The 17,146-nt window shown below is 37.0% G+C and overlaps 1 protein-coding gene across 1 annotated transcript in view; it reads left to right on the top strand.

Moving 5' to 3' along the window:
- Positions 1 to 15,250, top strand: part of CREBRF (CREB3 regulatory factor) — a 41,768-nt gene extending 26,518 nt beyond the window's left edge. The window contains exons 6-9 of the mRNA XM_075209633.1: positions 933 to 1,122; positions 3,637 to 3,710; positions 4,218 to 4,340; positions 6,442 to 15,250. Of these exons, the coding sequence (XP_075065734.1) occupies positions 933 to 1,122; positions 3,637 to 3,710; positions 4,218 to 4,340; positions 6,442 to 6,557 (503 nt within the window). The 3' untranslated portion in view covers positions 6,558 to 15,250. The remainder of the gene's footprint in view (positions 1 to 932; positions 1,123 to 3,636; positions 3,711 to 4,217; positions 4,341 to 6,441) is intronic.
- The last annotated feature ends 1,896 nt before the right edge of the window (positions 15,251 to 17,146 follow it).

Raw genomic sequence — 17,146 nt, forward strand, 5'->3', positions numbered from 1 at the left:
AAGGTACATTGTACCAGATCAGTGTGCGCCTGCTTGAGGTGTGACGTGGGCTTCTGTGGTCCACTGTGCTTACTTTTGCAAATTTTTAGTCAGAGGGTGCTTTGCACAGCAATGCTGTGGGCATCCCCATCCAAGAATCCACTTATTTGTGCTCTATTTCTCATATTAAAAGTTTAGCAAAGCTAAAGGTTTTTTTTTGTTTTTTGTTTTTTCAGGAGTAAAATTGTTTCTCTCTGTTTGTGTCCTGTGGGGATTGGTTAGAAAAATAACAGAGGTCCCTGCATGATGGGGATATAGAAGAGGGAGGAGCATTATCATATTTGAATCTTAAAGTACCAAACTTCTAAAGGAGGCTCTATACCCTGTGGTCCAGTTTCCCCAAATGGATTCAGAAAAAAGGATTAAACATAATTTTATATTTTTTTCTGATTTATGTACTGTGTGCATAATCATGGGTGTTCTGTGAAGTTATCTACTACTGCTACTACTTTAAGTTTTTTTTCTCAGTTCAGCAGCATAGCTTCTGAAAGATATTGGCCTGTTTAGCATTGGCCAAGATGAATAATCTATATAGTTATAGTATTTTCTATAGTGATCAGTATTTTACTATTTTGACAATTAGTGGCATCCTAGTAATTGTAGCACAAGTAATGACCTGTATGCATTCATAGGCTTTTAGTAAGTATTCATAAGAATATATTAATATGTTTTGGGGACTTTATTTCTACACTATTTTACTGGCAGCCTATTCCATGCATCTAATTACTTTTTCTTTTTTTTAAAAAAAAAAAAAAAAAAAAAAAGGTTTTTCTTAACATTATAGTTCCCAAGTTTCATATTTATTCTTTTATACCATATTTACTAACTATAGTAAATACAGCCTGGAAATTGCACTTGTCTGACTCCAAGTGTCTTAAATGTTGTTTTGACAGGCAAGTATACTGTGAAGAAGTCTCGCAGGACAGATGTGGAAGACTTGACACCCAACCCAAGGAAACTTCTACAGATTGGAGGGGAGCTGCGTAAGCTGAACAAAGTAATCAGTGACCTGACGCCTGTATCTGAACTTCCTGTAACTGCCAGGCCACGCTCTCGTAAAGAGAAGAACAAGTTGGCTTCCAGGTAGAAACCTTTTCCATTAATGAATAGTGACTGACACTTTTACTAGAATGAATTGTTGGCACAGTGTTTCACTCATTGTAACGCTGCATATATTTAAACTTTATTTTTTAACATTTAAGTTCATAAAATAGTTGCAAGTTCTTAACACTTATAGAAACGCCTTTTGAACCCTAATGCTCGTCTGAGATATAAAATAAATAGCTTGTGCTTAAATGTATAAATGACCTTTTTATATGTGACTAAATGAGCCTGAATGTGTTTCCTATGTGAGGAATTTGTTTTGTTGCATCATTATGTGGAGATATTCTGTTAAGCTGGATGGGATCAATCAATAAACCGAAGGCCCCTTGTATGTGTTTTTTTCGTTTTTTTTTTTAGATTTTTACTTTTATTATTTTAGCTCTTAATTCTGTGTATCTGAGTGAAATAAAGTTATGTAGTATATGTTTGAATATTATTGTGTTTTTGTACCTGTCGTGAACATAGAGAGCTTGCAGTTATTTATAAGGGATAATTCATAACTGCAGTGTAAATGGGTTATATCAAATGAATCCATTGATAAGTTAAAGTGTAAGATTTGAAGCCAGCTTTGTACATCCCAGTGTGAGAGGATAACCATGCCACCTTTAGCAGCTTCCAGGATCTCTCACTGTTCGCTTTAGACACTTGAATAGACTTTGTGGGGCTGATCACAGCTGGAGATCCTGGTAGGCAGCATGTGAAAGCCTATACAGGTATATAGAAATATGACCTTCAAAGGAAAATGTTGTCATAGTTCATATTTTGGGAAATCTGGGTGTCACTCCATATTGAGGAGTAGAAAACACACCAGGGTTGTGAATGACAAGTACAGGGGGTATCCGTGAACAGTTAAAATCACATATCTTTGGAAAAACTATGTCACATTGTCATAATTCCGTCATGTTTGTTATTTAAATGTGCGGGAGATTATGACCGGTTTATTGAACGGGGAATTATTTCTCTGGTTTGGATCTGTGAGGATTTACCCACAGGGCCAGACTTTGGGAATATTTGTGAGCAAGGTTTAGTGACACCCAGGGGACATCCCTGCCCCCCTATTAGCATTAAACACTGCCCCTGTGAAGACCATCCCATGTCTTGTCGCTTAAAAACCTATGTTCTGAAAGAACAAAGGGTCAGCTTCTTGGGGAATCAATCTAATTGAAGGACTGTCCATCTTTTCTGCCTGCCCCAGGCATACAGATTATAAGTAAGTTATGCTCTGTACGTTTATCTCTATTATTTTAAACTGTTTTGCTTGTTATGTCAATATATTAATTGTTCATTATTTTTCTTTATATCTAAATGCCCTGTATTTTTAAATCTATAATTTAATAAGTTGCGTTCTTGCTACTCTAACAAATCCATTAGCCTGTTAGAAGAGACAGATTGCTTGACCAAGTTAACCCTTGGAATGCCAGTGTGTGATTTGTTGATACATTTGATTAACAAGCTGTGTGTGCTTGTATTTACATTTGTGTAACAGTCTGGAGGTGTGAAGAGCTAACCCTGTGTGTGCTGGTGTGAGGCTTGCTAGTTTGTGGAACTAGAAGCCTGTGTGCCAGTGTGGGACAGTATATTGGGGTCCTATTGCCCGTACTCAATAGGTGGTGGCAGAACCTGAAGTTTCTTGGGGTGTGAGAGCGCTGTGTTTGGGGGCGAATCCGTAGGTCTATAACCTGTGTGATAGGTAGAGAGAGACTGCGGGCTGAAATTGTGTGTGACCTCATATAGCAAACATCCCAAAGTCACGGCAGCTGGGAGCGTGTTCGTGACAGTACCATTTTTCTACGATAATAATTTTATTTCTTTACATTTACCTCATAGTGTTTTGGAATCTTTATATTGTATTGAGGGAGATTGAATTCTAAAAAATTTGCGCAAGCTGTCTTCGGAATGGCCACGAGACACCTCACACAATTTTTTTTCCTTTATCCCTAATTTTTGCTCGCGCCTCACAGAGGTGCGAGCAAATATGAGCAGATATGAGCAGATATATTTACCGTATAAACTATAAATACGGGCAGGACGCAATGTTACGAGGAATTGAACCCCCATATGTCAGCATTTTGTCAGTGCTTGCCTAATATATTCTCTCTTCACAAGATCTGTTTCTCAACCAGTGTCTTTTGTAATTTGTGGATTTCTTAGACTTGTGTATATCTTATTGCTTATTAGTGCTGGTAATTTATTTAATCAGCTTTCTGTCTGGTGACTCTAATAAATGTCAGATTGATCTTGGTGTTTATCAGTGTATCTGAAATTCCCTTGTGTATCATTCATGTTTATATGCTTTGCTAGCCACTGTACCAGCAGATGTCTCCCTGATCTTTGGTAATCTTACTTCCAGAATGTACAATATGCTGTAATGTTCCTCATTGTGTTTAGCATTCTCCTCTGCTCTTTCTGAAGTCCCTCAAGTTCATTTGAGATGAGGCTACAATATGTTCCTAGCAGACACTGTAATGTGGATTTTTTTTTTTTTGCTAACAGAGCTTGCCGGCTAAAGAAGAAGGCCCAGTATGAAGCTAACAAAGTAAAGTTGTGGGGTCTGAATACAGAATATGGTAAGTTTGGTTATACTGTAGTGTGCCATACTGAGATTCTGCTTAGTACATGTGTTAGTGTCTTTATGTGTAAAGCAATATATCTAGGTGTCTATGAATAAGTTAAATTTTTGCATTTGCATATCTCAGTGTGTTTAGCAATTGTACAGCATTGATCTATATTGAAGAGTAAGCCCAAGTATAAGACAAAATGTTTACACTTTATAAACTAGGATATGTTTTGTATGTCTAATTTGTAAAGTGTCTACTTTTACCAGACTCTTGAATTCCAAGCTATATCACCCTTCACAAGGGACTTGTGTTCTTTTGCATTTGTGTAATTGTTAAAAAGCCTCTTTATGTGTACTTTTTGAACTGCTTGGACCTAATCATGCAAACAGTCTGGTGTGTTTTCACATATTTAAGGGGTCATTCTATAACTCAAAATTCATGGTATCTTGATAAATGTTTTTATTGCCAATTGATATAATACACATGCAAAAATGTATTTTTCTCACAATTTTGCAGATAGTTTGCTGTTTGTGATCAATTCAATCAAACAGGAGATTATGACTCGGATGCAAATCCCGTGGGAAGAATGGTCAGAAAGCATGGAACAGAAACTGGATATTCTTATAAAGGACACACTTGGTATGAAGCTGCACCTCACGTTTCTCCAGGGCAAATTATTTTATTAGTTTGTGTTATTACCAGGGAACAGGCTGATGAGGGTAATTAAAATAACTGCAGGAAGCTTAATATCCATGGTCCTGTTGAAAACCTTTCTAAATCAATGGCAAACCAACTCATTGGGGGAAACATGATAATTAAAAATCTGTGACCTTGTACAGCTTTGCAGCTTTTAAAATGCAGAGCATGTTTGTTTATAGAATATCACTGTGCACACAGAACTTTACACAGTTCGGCTGGTGTCCCACCGGAGCGATTGAACGTTGCATCTTTCTTTAGAGCGGTTGCAGTCTTTAACGCGACAACGAAAACGACAACACTTTCCTCAACATGAAAAGTCCGAAGCTGTCATTCACGACAGACTGGTAAGACCAAATGTATGAAAACACACCTGCAACAATCCAGACGAATGAACATGCCGGCTCCCCAAAATTACGTCAGTTTGAAGGCCGATACTATTTTTCCTGCTCTTAAGGGGGTAATGCAAGGAGGCGCCGGCTGTTCAATGATTTCTACCAAGCCTTCTACATTATACAGCCAGCGCCTCCCTTTACTCCCTTAAGAGCAAGAATAATAGTATTGGCCTTCAAACTGACGTAATTTTCGGGTGCCGGCATGTTCATTTGTCTGGATTATTGCAGGTGTGTTTTTCATACATTTGGTCTTCCCAGTCTGTCGTGAATCGCAGCTTCAGATTTTTCATGTCGGGGAGACTGTTGTCGTCGTGTTCCTTGCGCTAAGGTACCCAACCCATTTAAAGCACGGAATAAATTGACTAACAGCTTGGCAGACTTGCTTTGCATAAATACACCTTATGGATTGAAGGATTCATATAATGGAGTAGGGCCAGTAAAGTCACTAAGTGAAATGACCGTAATCTCAGCTTTTCCACCTGCTTCAGACACTTTCTTAAATATGTTGGAGCAGCTTCAGTTGTCTGTAATGGGGTGGGGAGATAATACTTTCATTTCTAATAGAGCTTCTGTGGAATATTAGTTTACCACTGAGCAATGTATGGTTCATATCTAAAATGTCTAATTTGGGGTTTAGTGATCCTTTCAGCTTTGAAGATTCTGCATGCAAACACACCATTCAGTCCCACTCCCCTGTAACATCAGCTTTATGGGTAAGATAAAAATAGATAAGCAATTCAAAAAAGGTTCATACTACACATAGCTAATAGTACCATGTTGTTTAATATTCTGTTATCTAATTTTAGAAACAAATGGTAAAAATTATTTGAAATTGCACTTGGTCGGGAACTTGGCCAGCATTGCTCTGCTAAAGTGAAGGATTGAGAAAGATAAATCCATTTTCCCTCTTTTTGGGTCCACTTTGTGCGAGTGGCGGATGCTGAACCATACAAGAATAAGTTGTGCATTGAATTAAACGCATCATAAAAGGCTTATGAATTAAGATACAGCCAGGTCTGTTAAAACAAAGAATTTCGCTGCAGAGTACTGCACACTTCCAGCAGACAAACAACTTAAGACAAGGTGTTGTGGAAAAAATGCTGTTTATAAGCCAATTTTGGCTTATGCCCCTGAGATGTAAGCAGCTAGGTTGAGACTAAAGGTGGTGTGTTTTAGCTGATTGAGGACATCATTTACTGGCAGATCATGGACATCCAGTCACTGGGAATACTATGTGTCCCTTGCTACTTTTATCCCCTGCTTGTGTACCACTTATTTTTCCTTTTGACTTCTGGAAGGGGTAAGTGCTGTGTTTTTGACGTCCCTTCCTATGTTCAATATGGGTACCACGTCTCTTCATTCTGCATTTTGCGCAACATGCATTGTTCAAGGCTAGCTAAATCTAAGAAGCCCAGTAACCAGTGCAAATAAAAAAAAAAGTACTGATTGCACCTAACTTTTGGATGTCATTCCTGTTTGCCAATGGGTACTTTCCTGTCTTCTTAAAGGAAACTGCTGGCTTCTAGGCTGACTGGTTGTGCAGTGGTTACTAGCAAGTTAATCCATAATGACCGGTTTTATGATATAACTGAAACAGACGTGCGTTTGAACATTGACTTTCTATAAAGCTTGTGCTTTTTGTTTTTCAGGGTCACCTGTGGCAGGCCAGACCTCTGAATTTGTAAATCAGGTTTTGGAAAAAACCTCGGAGGGAGATCCCACTGGTGGCCTAGTGGGACTACGTATACCCACTTCAAAGGTGTGACACCTATTCTTCATGACCAGTGCTGATGTGTCATACGCCCACGTCTTCTCCCAAGTCTGCACTGTAAATTCCATTCAGTTTTTGCATGTTTATCCACTCGTCATCTGTTCTGATTATATTTTAAACAAGGTTTGTGGGGCGAGAAAAGCAAACAGACATGTTGGCAAATGGAGAGTACCCATTGCATGGAACTCTGATTCATCACAATGTCTGGTTGTTAGTGGCTATTTGTTCTTAGAGTACTATTGGCAGCAATTCTATCATTGCCGTAGCTTATATATTGAACCTAAATGTGCAAAAACAAATAGGCAACATGTATTGTAATTTTAGTGTTTGTCTTAGAGTCAGAAACCAAATTTTTCTTTTAGGTTCCCATAGTTTTGAGCTAATGCCAAAATTAGCCACTATCTGTACTGGGATATTAGAAATGCGACTTCTCTTCTAAATGCAGAAGCCACATATGGCTGCAGGTTTATGCCAGTGTTGTGCTGCACTAGATGGTCCAGTAGAAGTGCAAAGGTCAACAAAAGTGGCTCTACATAAAATGTTTTGCTCATAAAATTTGCGATAGCTAATAGTTTGTCGCAAGTGGAACTATGATCATAAGACTTATCTTTGTGCCTTGTTATTGCGAAGACACTTCTACAGCTTAAAGCCGTTAAGATTTTTTTTTTGTATGCTTTAAAACGTTACAAAATATTTAACAACTTGTAGTGTAGTGGGCTAAAATGCATAGTTTGGTGCATATTTATCGGGTTAAGCTTCATTGTTGAAAAAAAAAAAAATCCTTGTGACTTCCTCTTTTTTTTCCGAATGTATATAGGAATATGTTGAAAATGTAGATACGTGCCACAGAGTCTGTGAATTGTATAGAAACAAAAAAAGGTAAAAAAAAACAAAAAACATAAAAAGCAACAAAAGAGTAAAAAAATAGAAAAGGTGGCTCTTGAACTAAAAGCCGCAGTTTTTTTTTGTTCTTTTTATTTTCTCTTTGGTACTTTTAGTTGGGAAAAGAGAGAAACAAAATTGCACATTACGTTGATTGTTTTTTCTTTTTATTTTGTACCAAAGACAAACACATTGAGGTGGCAGACTGCCAGTCAAAGTAAAGATTTGCACAGCTTATAAGATACTGTAATGAATGTAAAAATTTAAAAACATAAATATATATTATATATTTATAAAAAACTAAGGTCAGCTGAATTCTGGGATAGGTAGGGGTATATACTAAACTGTGAATTTTCTTTTTTTTTTTTTTTTTTTTTGTAGTGGTCCAATTTTATGAGTATCAATTCATATATTTGGAGGGTGCATTCACAGTCTTGTGTCTAAAGTCAAGAGACTGATTTCCCTTTGTAGATAAATGAATACTTTATATATAATTATTTTTTTTAATTAAGATTTTGATTTTCAGATTTTTGGAGGATAGGTAGAGCTGCTACATTTCATTGATCTAGTTAAACTTCCAGAATCTGATATTCCCCATCCTAGCCAGATGGTATGAGACACGATGTAGGCCCTTTTGGGCTCTATGCGTTGTAAAAGAGAATGATTAAAAATATATATCTAAATATCTCTATTTTTGCTATTGTAACATGCACCTGAATATATCGAACTTGAGGGTGAAAGTGAGTGCTTTAGAAATTGTAATATTTTGCCAATATTTTTTTGTTTAATGTTCTTGATCATTCAGAGCATGACCTGATATAAAAGATTCAAACAATTTCAGATGTTAAGAAAAACACAAAAAAAACCACAAAAAAAAAACCAAACCAAACAGATTTTATATTTTTGTACCAGTTCTGCAAGAATTGCTTCTCTGGATGTTAGGGACTTGATTTAATTTTATGTTTGTAGATGTGTATTTGTCTTTATTCTGCATGTAGTAATTTTGCTGATGCATGGAGTGTATTGATACTCCTTTGTTTGTAGGGAACGTTGCAGCAGGTTAATGGTTCATTAAACGTTGTTACAAATGAACCCAGTGACTTAAATGGTTGTCTTGTTGGGATCAGCATTGATAAGTCTACCAATAGTTAACTGGTTTTAGAGGTTTTCCTAATCTGAATCAGTCTATGTCCTTAAAACAAAAGGATGAGTATTGTCCATTACTGACCTATGTATTAATAATGTTTTGCATTTTGTTCCCATTTATTCATATATAAGTTATTGAAAAAATGCCATAGAGTATAAAATGTTAGTGTTGTGTTTTGTGGTTTTCTTGGGTTTTGTTTTTATAAAGATGTCCTATGGCACTTTGGTAGTTGTAATGCCAAAAAAAGATTGCTCCCGAAGAAGTGCCTTATATTTTATAAATTTGGGGGTTGAATCTGTTTTAAGGTCTTAATGAAGTCTTAATTTACAAATTATGAGTGCTGCAGAAATGTCCATCACGAGTTTCGTTAAATTTAATTTTGTTAAGTTGCATAACTTGGTATGTAGGATACAGAAGTGATAAAAAAAAGTGTGTCACTGAGACAATACAGGCTAGTATCTGTTAGATTTAAGTATTGGTACAAATGGTGAGATTCTTGTACATGCGTCCGTGGTTTGTCTACCTGGATGATGAATGAATCTTAAGGTTATGCAGAATCTGTTAATTGAAGACTGTTGCCTCACCTCACTTTAACCAAATGCTGGACGGACCAAAAATATAACCACTTGTGTTCAGGGTCTGTTTGCCGTTGGGCTAAAGTTTAGTGGGTTCCAACAGAGTTCCTAATGGTGATCAATAGATTACTATTTTTAGGTTTGCTTAAGCTGGCTGATCTACCATTGGCACATGTAGAGCTACCTGTGTGTATGTTCCCTTAATGAGAGAGGACAAATAGAGATTCCAATGGAATAAATGATTTCTTGCACAGGTTGCTTGTATGTAGCTTCTAAAGAGCTGTGTTTCTAAATTATCACTGTGCCATTCTATTTGTCTACTACACCAGTTATTGCATTGATCCTTCCCCACACTAAATTGATACCAAACCATATAGCCCTTACATTTTTCCAAGTATCTGGATTTTTACAATGACTTTATTATTCATTAGGAGATTTACCGTTTTGCAAATAACTGACCCATTCCGCTTGTGTACTGAGTGAGCCAGGCTTGCTATCAGTGCTGAAGTGGTGCTGATAAAGGTAAAGAAAGAGATTACTTATTTCTAAACAAGTCCCTTCAGCCTATTTGTCTGCTGAGGCAGGTTATTTAAACATGTATGACTTGCATACAAGTCAGTGTTATATCCTGTTTAAAATAGACAGAATAATTGACCACCTTTTTCTTGTGGCTTAGTGACATTAACCACTTTGGTTTCATGGACCATCTTATTTGAAGCAAATTGTTCAGTCAACACATGGTTCAACTTCAGGAAATGCAGTGCTATGCATCTCCTAGACGCTGCCCTGTATCTCCCAACGATATAAGCAGAAAATACTGAAAGTCCCAGCCAAAGTTCCTAAGATCTTGTGTTGAAATAAAACTTATAATATATGTATATGCCTTCTGGCCCACAAACTGAGGAATTGTTCTTCAGTAGCTGCTACATTCATACCCACATTCATATGTGTGTGTTCATAGGAGGTGCTCTTTCTCTTAGTTTTTCTTTGCACTTTGTCCAATAGAAGGCCAGTCCCTTCCTCATAACATTTCTGTTTTACCTTAATGGTGATAACATTTGAGAGGTGGCAGAAGTTTTGGAGTGCCTTACAAACAACTAGTGTTGCTTCCTAGTCTGCTTCCTCAAAGCCTACCTATTAAGAAACAAGATTTTCTTGATGATATGATGATAGTTTCCTTGAATCTAATGTCTCTAATATAACCTCCTCTTTGCCGTAATGGTGTTCTGTAGGTATCTTTCACAGCCTTCTGACACAGAGGACAAATAGATTCTTGGCTTCCATCAGCTGATGTTTGCCAGTGCAGTGCGCCGTTGTAATGCCAAAACCCTTTACCATGTTCAATTGCTAGAGGGTAATCCAATGTACTGTATGCCTCAACCTTTTACTGCTGTAATAACTCCCAAGCCATTTCAACAATAAACTGTAACTTCTAGACACATCACAACTTCCACAAAATCCTTGCTTTTGTTATTGCATCTGCTTTATAACAAACATGGGACTATGTAGGATAACACTCCAACCATCTGACAGATATAGATAGCTACCTATGCTCAAGACCAGACAAATAAACATCCTCTAGTGTTCTTCAAAGCACAAAAGACTCAGGAAACATGCTAATACAATTCAATATTTGTTTTTTTTTCTATTTTGTTTTTTGTTGGCTCTTTTGACCAGGTATGACTAGCAAATATGTTGTAATATATTGTGTTAAGGTAAACCTGACATTATTCAGATATACAGGATGTTTTGTAACCCAGATTGCTTTTGGACTGGAATGAGAAGTTTGACAATACTGCATTGCTTTTCTTCGTGATGGCCATCTATACTTATTGGTTGTTATGGTCTGTTGATAAAAATGAAAGTGGTTTCCCACTTTACAGTGCTCCTGTACTAAATCCCCTCCCATCACAATAGTAGTACTTTAGTGGGGGTCCCATGAAAGGCCCTGAAGCAGGAGAGATCCAATTGAACAGCTCTAATGGAAAGCTTTAGCGTTGTTGTGTTTGATCTCCCTCACTATGTAAAGACCCGAGCATCTATATTTGAGTTCCAGGCAAATAGTGAGTGTCCCCACGGGATGTGTCAACACCTATGTACTATTATGGGGTAGGGTGGGGATTTAGTACAAGAGTTATTTAAAGTAGAAAAACCTCTTTAAGTCAGTGATAAGATGTATGATTGCTGTTTTGTGTAGTTGCCTTGTAGAGATTTCTCAGCTTCCTCATGTTTTCTGTAGAGAATGTTTGTAAAAAAAAATAATTAGTAATGCCATTATGTCTGACAATTGTTGAACGATACATAGAGAATTTACTCTTATTTTGCACTACTGCATGTTGGGGGTGCTTTGTGTTCAGCAAGCGCCAAAGCATGGGGAGTCATGTCAATGTGCCAACTGTGGCATAGGTTTAAAACAAAACAGACATAAGCTCCAGACAATCCTGCATCGTTCTTTTTAATTTTAAGCACTTCTACAAGGCACTTTGTAAGACTGTCCCATTTTCTTTAAATGGTTTAAAAGCATTGAATCTCTGCGCCAGATTTTAGTGTGCTCACAAAGACATACAGCATAGGCACATCTGGAACAAGTCACTATTGTGTCGTCTTGTATTGAACCTCTCTACTGCTGGTTGGGCAAGGGCATATTTTTGCCTTTGTACAGCAGCAGAAATGGTTAACATTGGCCAGAATCTTGCACCCATCCACAAGTTACAGTCTTTCCTGCCCACCCCTTATTTTTATCAATCACATTTAGCATTGTGTCTCCTGCCTATAGACGGCCATCCAGTGTTATTACCAGTTTGTTTAGGATGCAGATTTTGACATTTTAAGTTTAGCTCTTTTCCAACTGACACTTTATTTTATAAGTATTTATGTGTATCTCAGAAAAGCACTTTGTTAAAAACAAAAAAAGGAAATCGATTTGTTTTACATATGTATAAATATATATATATAGTTTCCTGCCATTTGCTGCTAACTCTGGACTGCTCTGTATGCTGCAGCAATACTTGATGTAAAATAAATGCCGCTGGCAATTAAGATACAGAGGGAAGTTAAGCCTCAGGTTAGGTTGGATTCACACGGTTGTCTATTTGACTTTGTTATCAGGGACATGGTCAGACAGTCCTGAATTTAGATAGTTTTACTTTACAGGTCCTGAATCCTGTGGTATTCACCCTTAAGTGTTTCTATGTTGTTTTGCATGAGTTGGTGAAAGAATAATGTGCAATCCTTTGAATGTTGCTAGTGAGCATGTTCCAAGGCAGATTACATCAGAGAAAGTGCAAGAAGGGACTCGTGATCCTTTCCCTAAATAGCATATGCACAGCTATGCTTTCAGTGCTGAGGAATTGTGTCAAAGCTCCCCTTGCTAAACACAGGGATTTGGTTGAATTGTCACATCATACTGAAAGCTACAAAGCAACACCTAAATCCTTTTCTCAGGCTAATCTAGTGTAAAATAACGAAACAATTGCGCATAAAGTTCTTACCCAGGACCAATATCCCTGAAAGATCTATATAGTAAGAGACTGTCTGAGCCCGGGCCAGACCACCAGGAGCCACCATGCACCCTCCACACAATGACACAGTTTTATAGGAAAGCTGTGCGGCTTTACATTTTAACCAGGAGACTCTGTGGTATTTAAAAACAGTCTAGATATGGTCGTACTTCGATGCCAGTAATATTCTGCTTCCTCTATTGTCATTAAAAACATATATACATTTATATATTATAATGTACATCTTTTAGTGTATACTTAATGCTGTCATGAAAAAGTTTCAATGTAAAACATAAATATAAAAATATGTTGATTTCATCTTTATGTACAGTACTTTTAGGACAGCCAGATTCCAGCTACATAAGGTGACACAGCTGCTGCTGCACTTGGGGTTCTTGCAGCTTGGATTAGAGCATCCTATAGAAGTCACCTCTGTTTGTGTTTTGTTTTTTTCCTCTGTGTTTTTTAGCTTGGAAAAAGACTCATGTTAATGTTGTTGTTTCGCACAGCATGCACACGTCACGCAAGGCTCAGATGATTAACCAGAGGAAACCGCACAGGTTTCCCTAACTAGGAAAATTGACTCTCGCATTAGTTTGTATGGTCTGGGTCACACTTGACTGGAGCATTTGTGGAACTGGGCATATCTCTACTGGGGGAAAAGTCTGAGTGATAGAAACTAGTCACTTTATTAGAGAAGACCGCCATGTATTTTTTTCTATTCCATTTTCTTATGGTACTTAGTCATATTTGACACAATTCATCATGGTGGCCTCTTGCTTTAATGTCTCTCTATCGGTGTCCTGAATGCCTGTTCCTAAAACCTTCATGTAAGTTATTGGGCACTAGTTCTTTTACAATATTTCTTTATTTTCATTTTAAATACATGTTGACATTTGTTTTGCTGCAGAAGGCCTATAAGTGAGCTGTAGCAAAGGTCTCAGTAGCATGTTTCTTTTGATTGAGTAGTCATGCAATTACTTATTAGAGAGACATATGTCTTGCTTGTTTCCCTTGCCTGTCGTGCGTGTGATGTGGTTTTATAACTGTGCCTTACTTGTACATTCAGAAGAGAAATGGGGCTTTTCCCAGGCCCTTGTTCTGTTGGACCATTGAAGAATAACCTTCATAATGTGTGATATGGACAAAGAAAAAGAGATGAATATTTGAGTGCCTCTCTCCTGTCATGGGCAATGCTTGCAGATATTCAGTCATCGCATAATGAGCAGGATACGTTGTAAAAGATACAATACTAGATTCCACAAAAAGACAGTTTTTCTTTGTTCGATAGAATGTCGGCATATGTATTTTCTTTTATAATTTTCATTCACTGTTCTATTCCGTTCCTGATAAATATGATATTCATGATTTATATATTTTCCTATATACAGCTTTCACGTGGAGATGGTTAACTAGTGTTTAAAAATGCAATAACAGACTTGTGACAATATAATTGTAGCATGGACACTTGCATTGTCAAACAGAAGTTACTTTTCCAGACCAACTCCATAGTATGTCAAGCTTGTGGTCCATATCGATATATTTTTTTTTTTATTTTTTTTTTTAGTATGTGTTTATATGCGATAAATTAGAGCATAACTCCACTCAAAGAAAGATCTTTTGGATGGAGAGCGAGGAGTTAAAAAAAAAAAATAAACACACAGAATCCCCCAAATCATACTTAACTTGCAGACGTTGTTTTCAATATACGCATGAGTCCACAATGACTGCCCTATGATTTTTTTTTTATTATAACTCTCGTCTCCACCCAAAGCGGTTTTCTTATTTTAGGGTGGAGTTCTTCTCTAAATACCAGTCATTCAGAACTCGCTAGCTATTGTAACTGAAAGAAATAGACTAGATCTACTCTCAAAGCTCTAGTTAATGCTGCTACAAGTCATCGTAGAGATACATATGACAAAATACCTTACCCCACATTGGTAGTTCCTCATTCTATTTTTGCACATGATTTATTAGCAGAAGGCACTTTAAAATATTAAAAGTACGTTATCGATTCAGCCTGTGGGCTTGACCCACAAGTTAACTCTGTATTACTTTTGTTCTTGCTGGACTAGCTATTAACAGGCTGCTAGATGTCCTGTCTGGTGTGACATGGAGTACAGTGGTGTCTAGCAGAAATTAATCCTTTAACTCCTCCCAGTCAGTGTACTTATCAGAACTTGATATGCAAAACATTGATTACTGAGAGGTTTTAATATGCTGCCATAGGCACCCGCACACATGCCTCTGCCATCTATAGCAGCCCTTCATTCCACAAGAGCTAAGAGGTTCATATACATGACATGTTCTGTTTACATCTAAATATGCATGTGCAGTCATTGTACCACCATGTTAACCACTGTATGACTGAATTATTTTACCCCTTGTAAAATAAACACACAGGAGGATGATTTGTGGCTGGCACAGAATCTGGAGTTTGTAATGCAAAAGTTAAGAGAATACTGTTAAAAAAAATAAAATTAAAAAAAAAAAATGGTATTTCCGAATTTACTTTTTTCAGTCTGTTATATTTCTTCTGTTTGCCTTTTATTTAATAAAGCTGTTTGTCTCTTCACAAACAAATTGTGTATGTGTTGTATTTCTTTTTCATGCATAGCCCACCAGTCTGAGCATGGTGGTTTGGACTTCACATTTAGTATATATTTACAGTTGTTTTAAAACCCACAGATCACATATTCCTAGCAAACTATAGAATCTATGTAAGAATATGTTTATTCTTGTGTGAATGAAAGCGGGTCAAATCAGTGTAGTCCTTTTTAGCTGACTAAAATACTCATTTCTGGCCCCATTAAGTCCCCAGAAAACTAGCTTGAACAATACTGGCACACAATATTAAACTGGATTTATCAGGTACTTGTAAAATAAAAAGTATTACCGTTATTACGGTAATACTAAGCCGGAATTCAGGTCGCAGCTCCCTGAGCCGCGAGCTGAAATCCAGCGAGAAAAGTACCGTAATAACGGTATTTACGTGCACTATTACCGTAATGACGGTAATAGTGCGCGTGCCGCGTTACTTTAGGCAGTAACACCAACAACTGAATATTCCCCATAGTATTCTGGGGCATTTCCAGGGGGCTACTAAGTTTTTTTTAAAATTGGTCTTCTAGGACCAAAGTGAACTTGTTTCTAAAGCTGGGTACACACTGATGCAATAGTCTTGCAGATCATGATAAACGACCATTTGGTTAGATTTTGCAAGAGTGTGTACGCTCCCACTATCATGTTTAGTCTTACCAAAACACATCACATCTGTCTGTTATAAACTTTCTAAAAATCACGATCAACGATGGAACGATATCGGACAGATATGGAAGTGTGTATGCACTTGTGACCAGCAGTGTAGGCAGATCTCTATGGAGTGTACAGATTCACAATCCTTTTAGTAGATGGTCATGAGAGATAAAGAGCACAGATTTGAAGGTAAGTTGTGCAGGTGTGTACACACGGATCGGCATGATCATCGTGAGTTTCAGTTGGTGGTAAAATCGCTACAGGAATCGCAAAATGCAATCGTGTGTACCAAGCTTAACTTCTGAGTCTGATAGGTTTCCAATGTGGAAGGATCTATTAAAGAAATCATAAACCATACATTTACTACCATGCAAATCTACAGAGAAGATGTAACTGTTGCACTAAAGTATGCTTTGTAAATAAGATTTACCTTTTAGATTTATCGATCACAATCACCTTTTACTTAATAATAATAATAATATTTTATTATATTCCTGTGGTCTGCTAGTGTGTCCAGATAAATGTGTGGTGAATCGCAACTTGTTTATTGCTGCTCTTTTAAGGTTGAACTCCTCCATATCTATGATATATGTGTGTGCATAAATATTCCTCTTTTATGATTTATTCCTCTTGTGCTGCCTCCAGCAGAGGAAAAGGGCTGATTTATAAAAGAATTTGGGCTATTTGAATTGTTGAGTCGATATGTACTTGGGCCTAAATGTTGCTATACCTTCCATACTTTAAAGGCTGCCAACTAGATTAACCTTATATTCTTGATCATTTTCTGTCTGTAGTTTTCCTCGCGTATACTTTTATGCTAATGTCTATTTAGTTGTCAGAAGATATTATTTATGGCAGCATGCAGTAACATTAGTAAAACATTACTTCTTGGATGAAAAGAGCTGTTCTATCAAGGTAAGAAGACACAAATTACAGTTTTTATTGCCCTATAACATATCAAAGCTTTATTCATTTATTATTTAAAAGCTTTAGTTCCTCTTTGTGCCATAAACGTATGAATTATTACATTAAATCTCATATGTCACTTGTCAAGGTGACCATACATGTCAGCAAACCATCATTGACAACTTGTCAAGGCACAATATCGATCTCTGGCAAACACTGACATGTGAGACATGAAGCTGTGTTAGCCACAGAATGGCTGTCTTGTTTAGTTTACAAAAAAAATCAATCAGTTATTGGTTATCTACTCCGAGATGGGGC

The sequence above is a fragment of the Mixophyes fleayi genome, chromosome 4, assembly GCF_038048845.1.
Source record: "Mixophyes fleayi isolate aMixFle1 chromosome 4, aMixFle1.hap1, whole genome shotgun sequence".
NCBI classification, from domain to species: Eukaryota; Metazoa; Chordata; class Amphibia; order Anura; family Limnodynastidae; genus Mixophyes; species Mixophyes fleayi.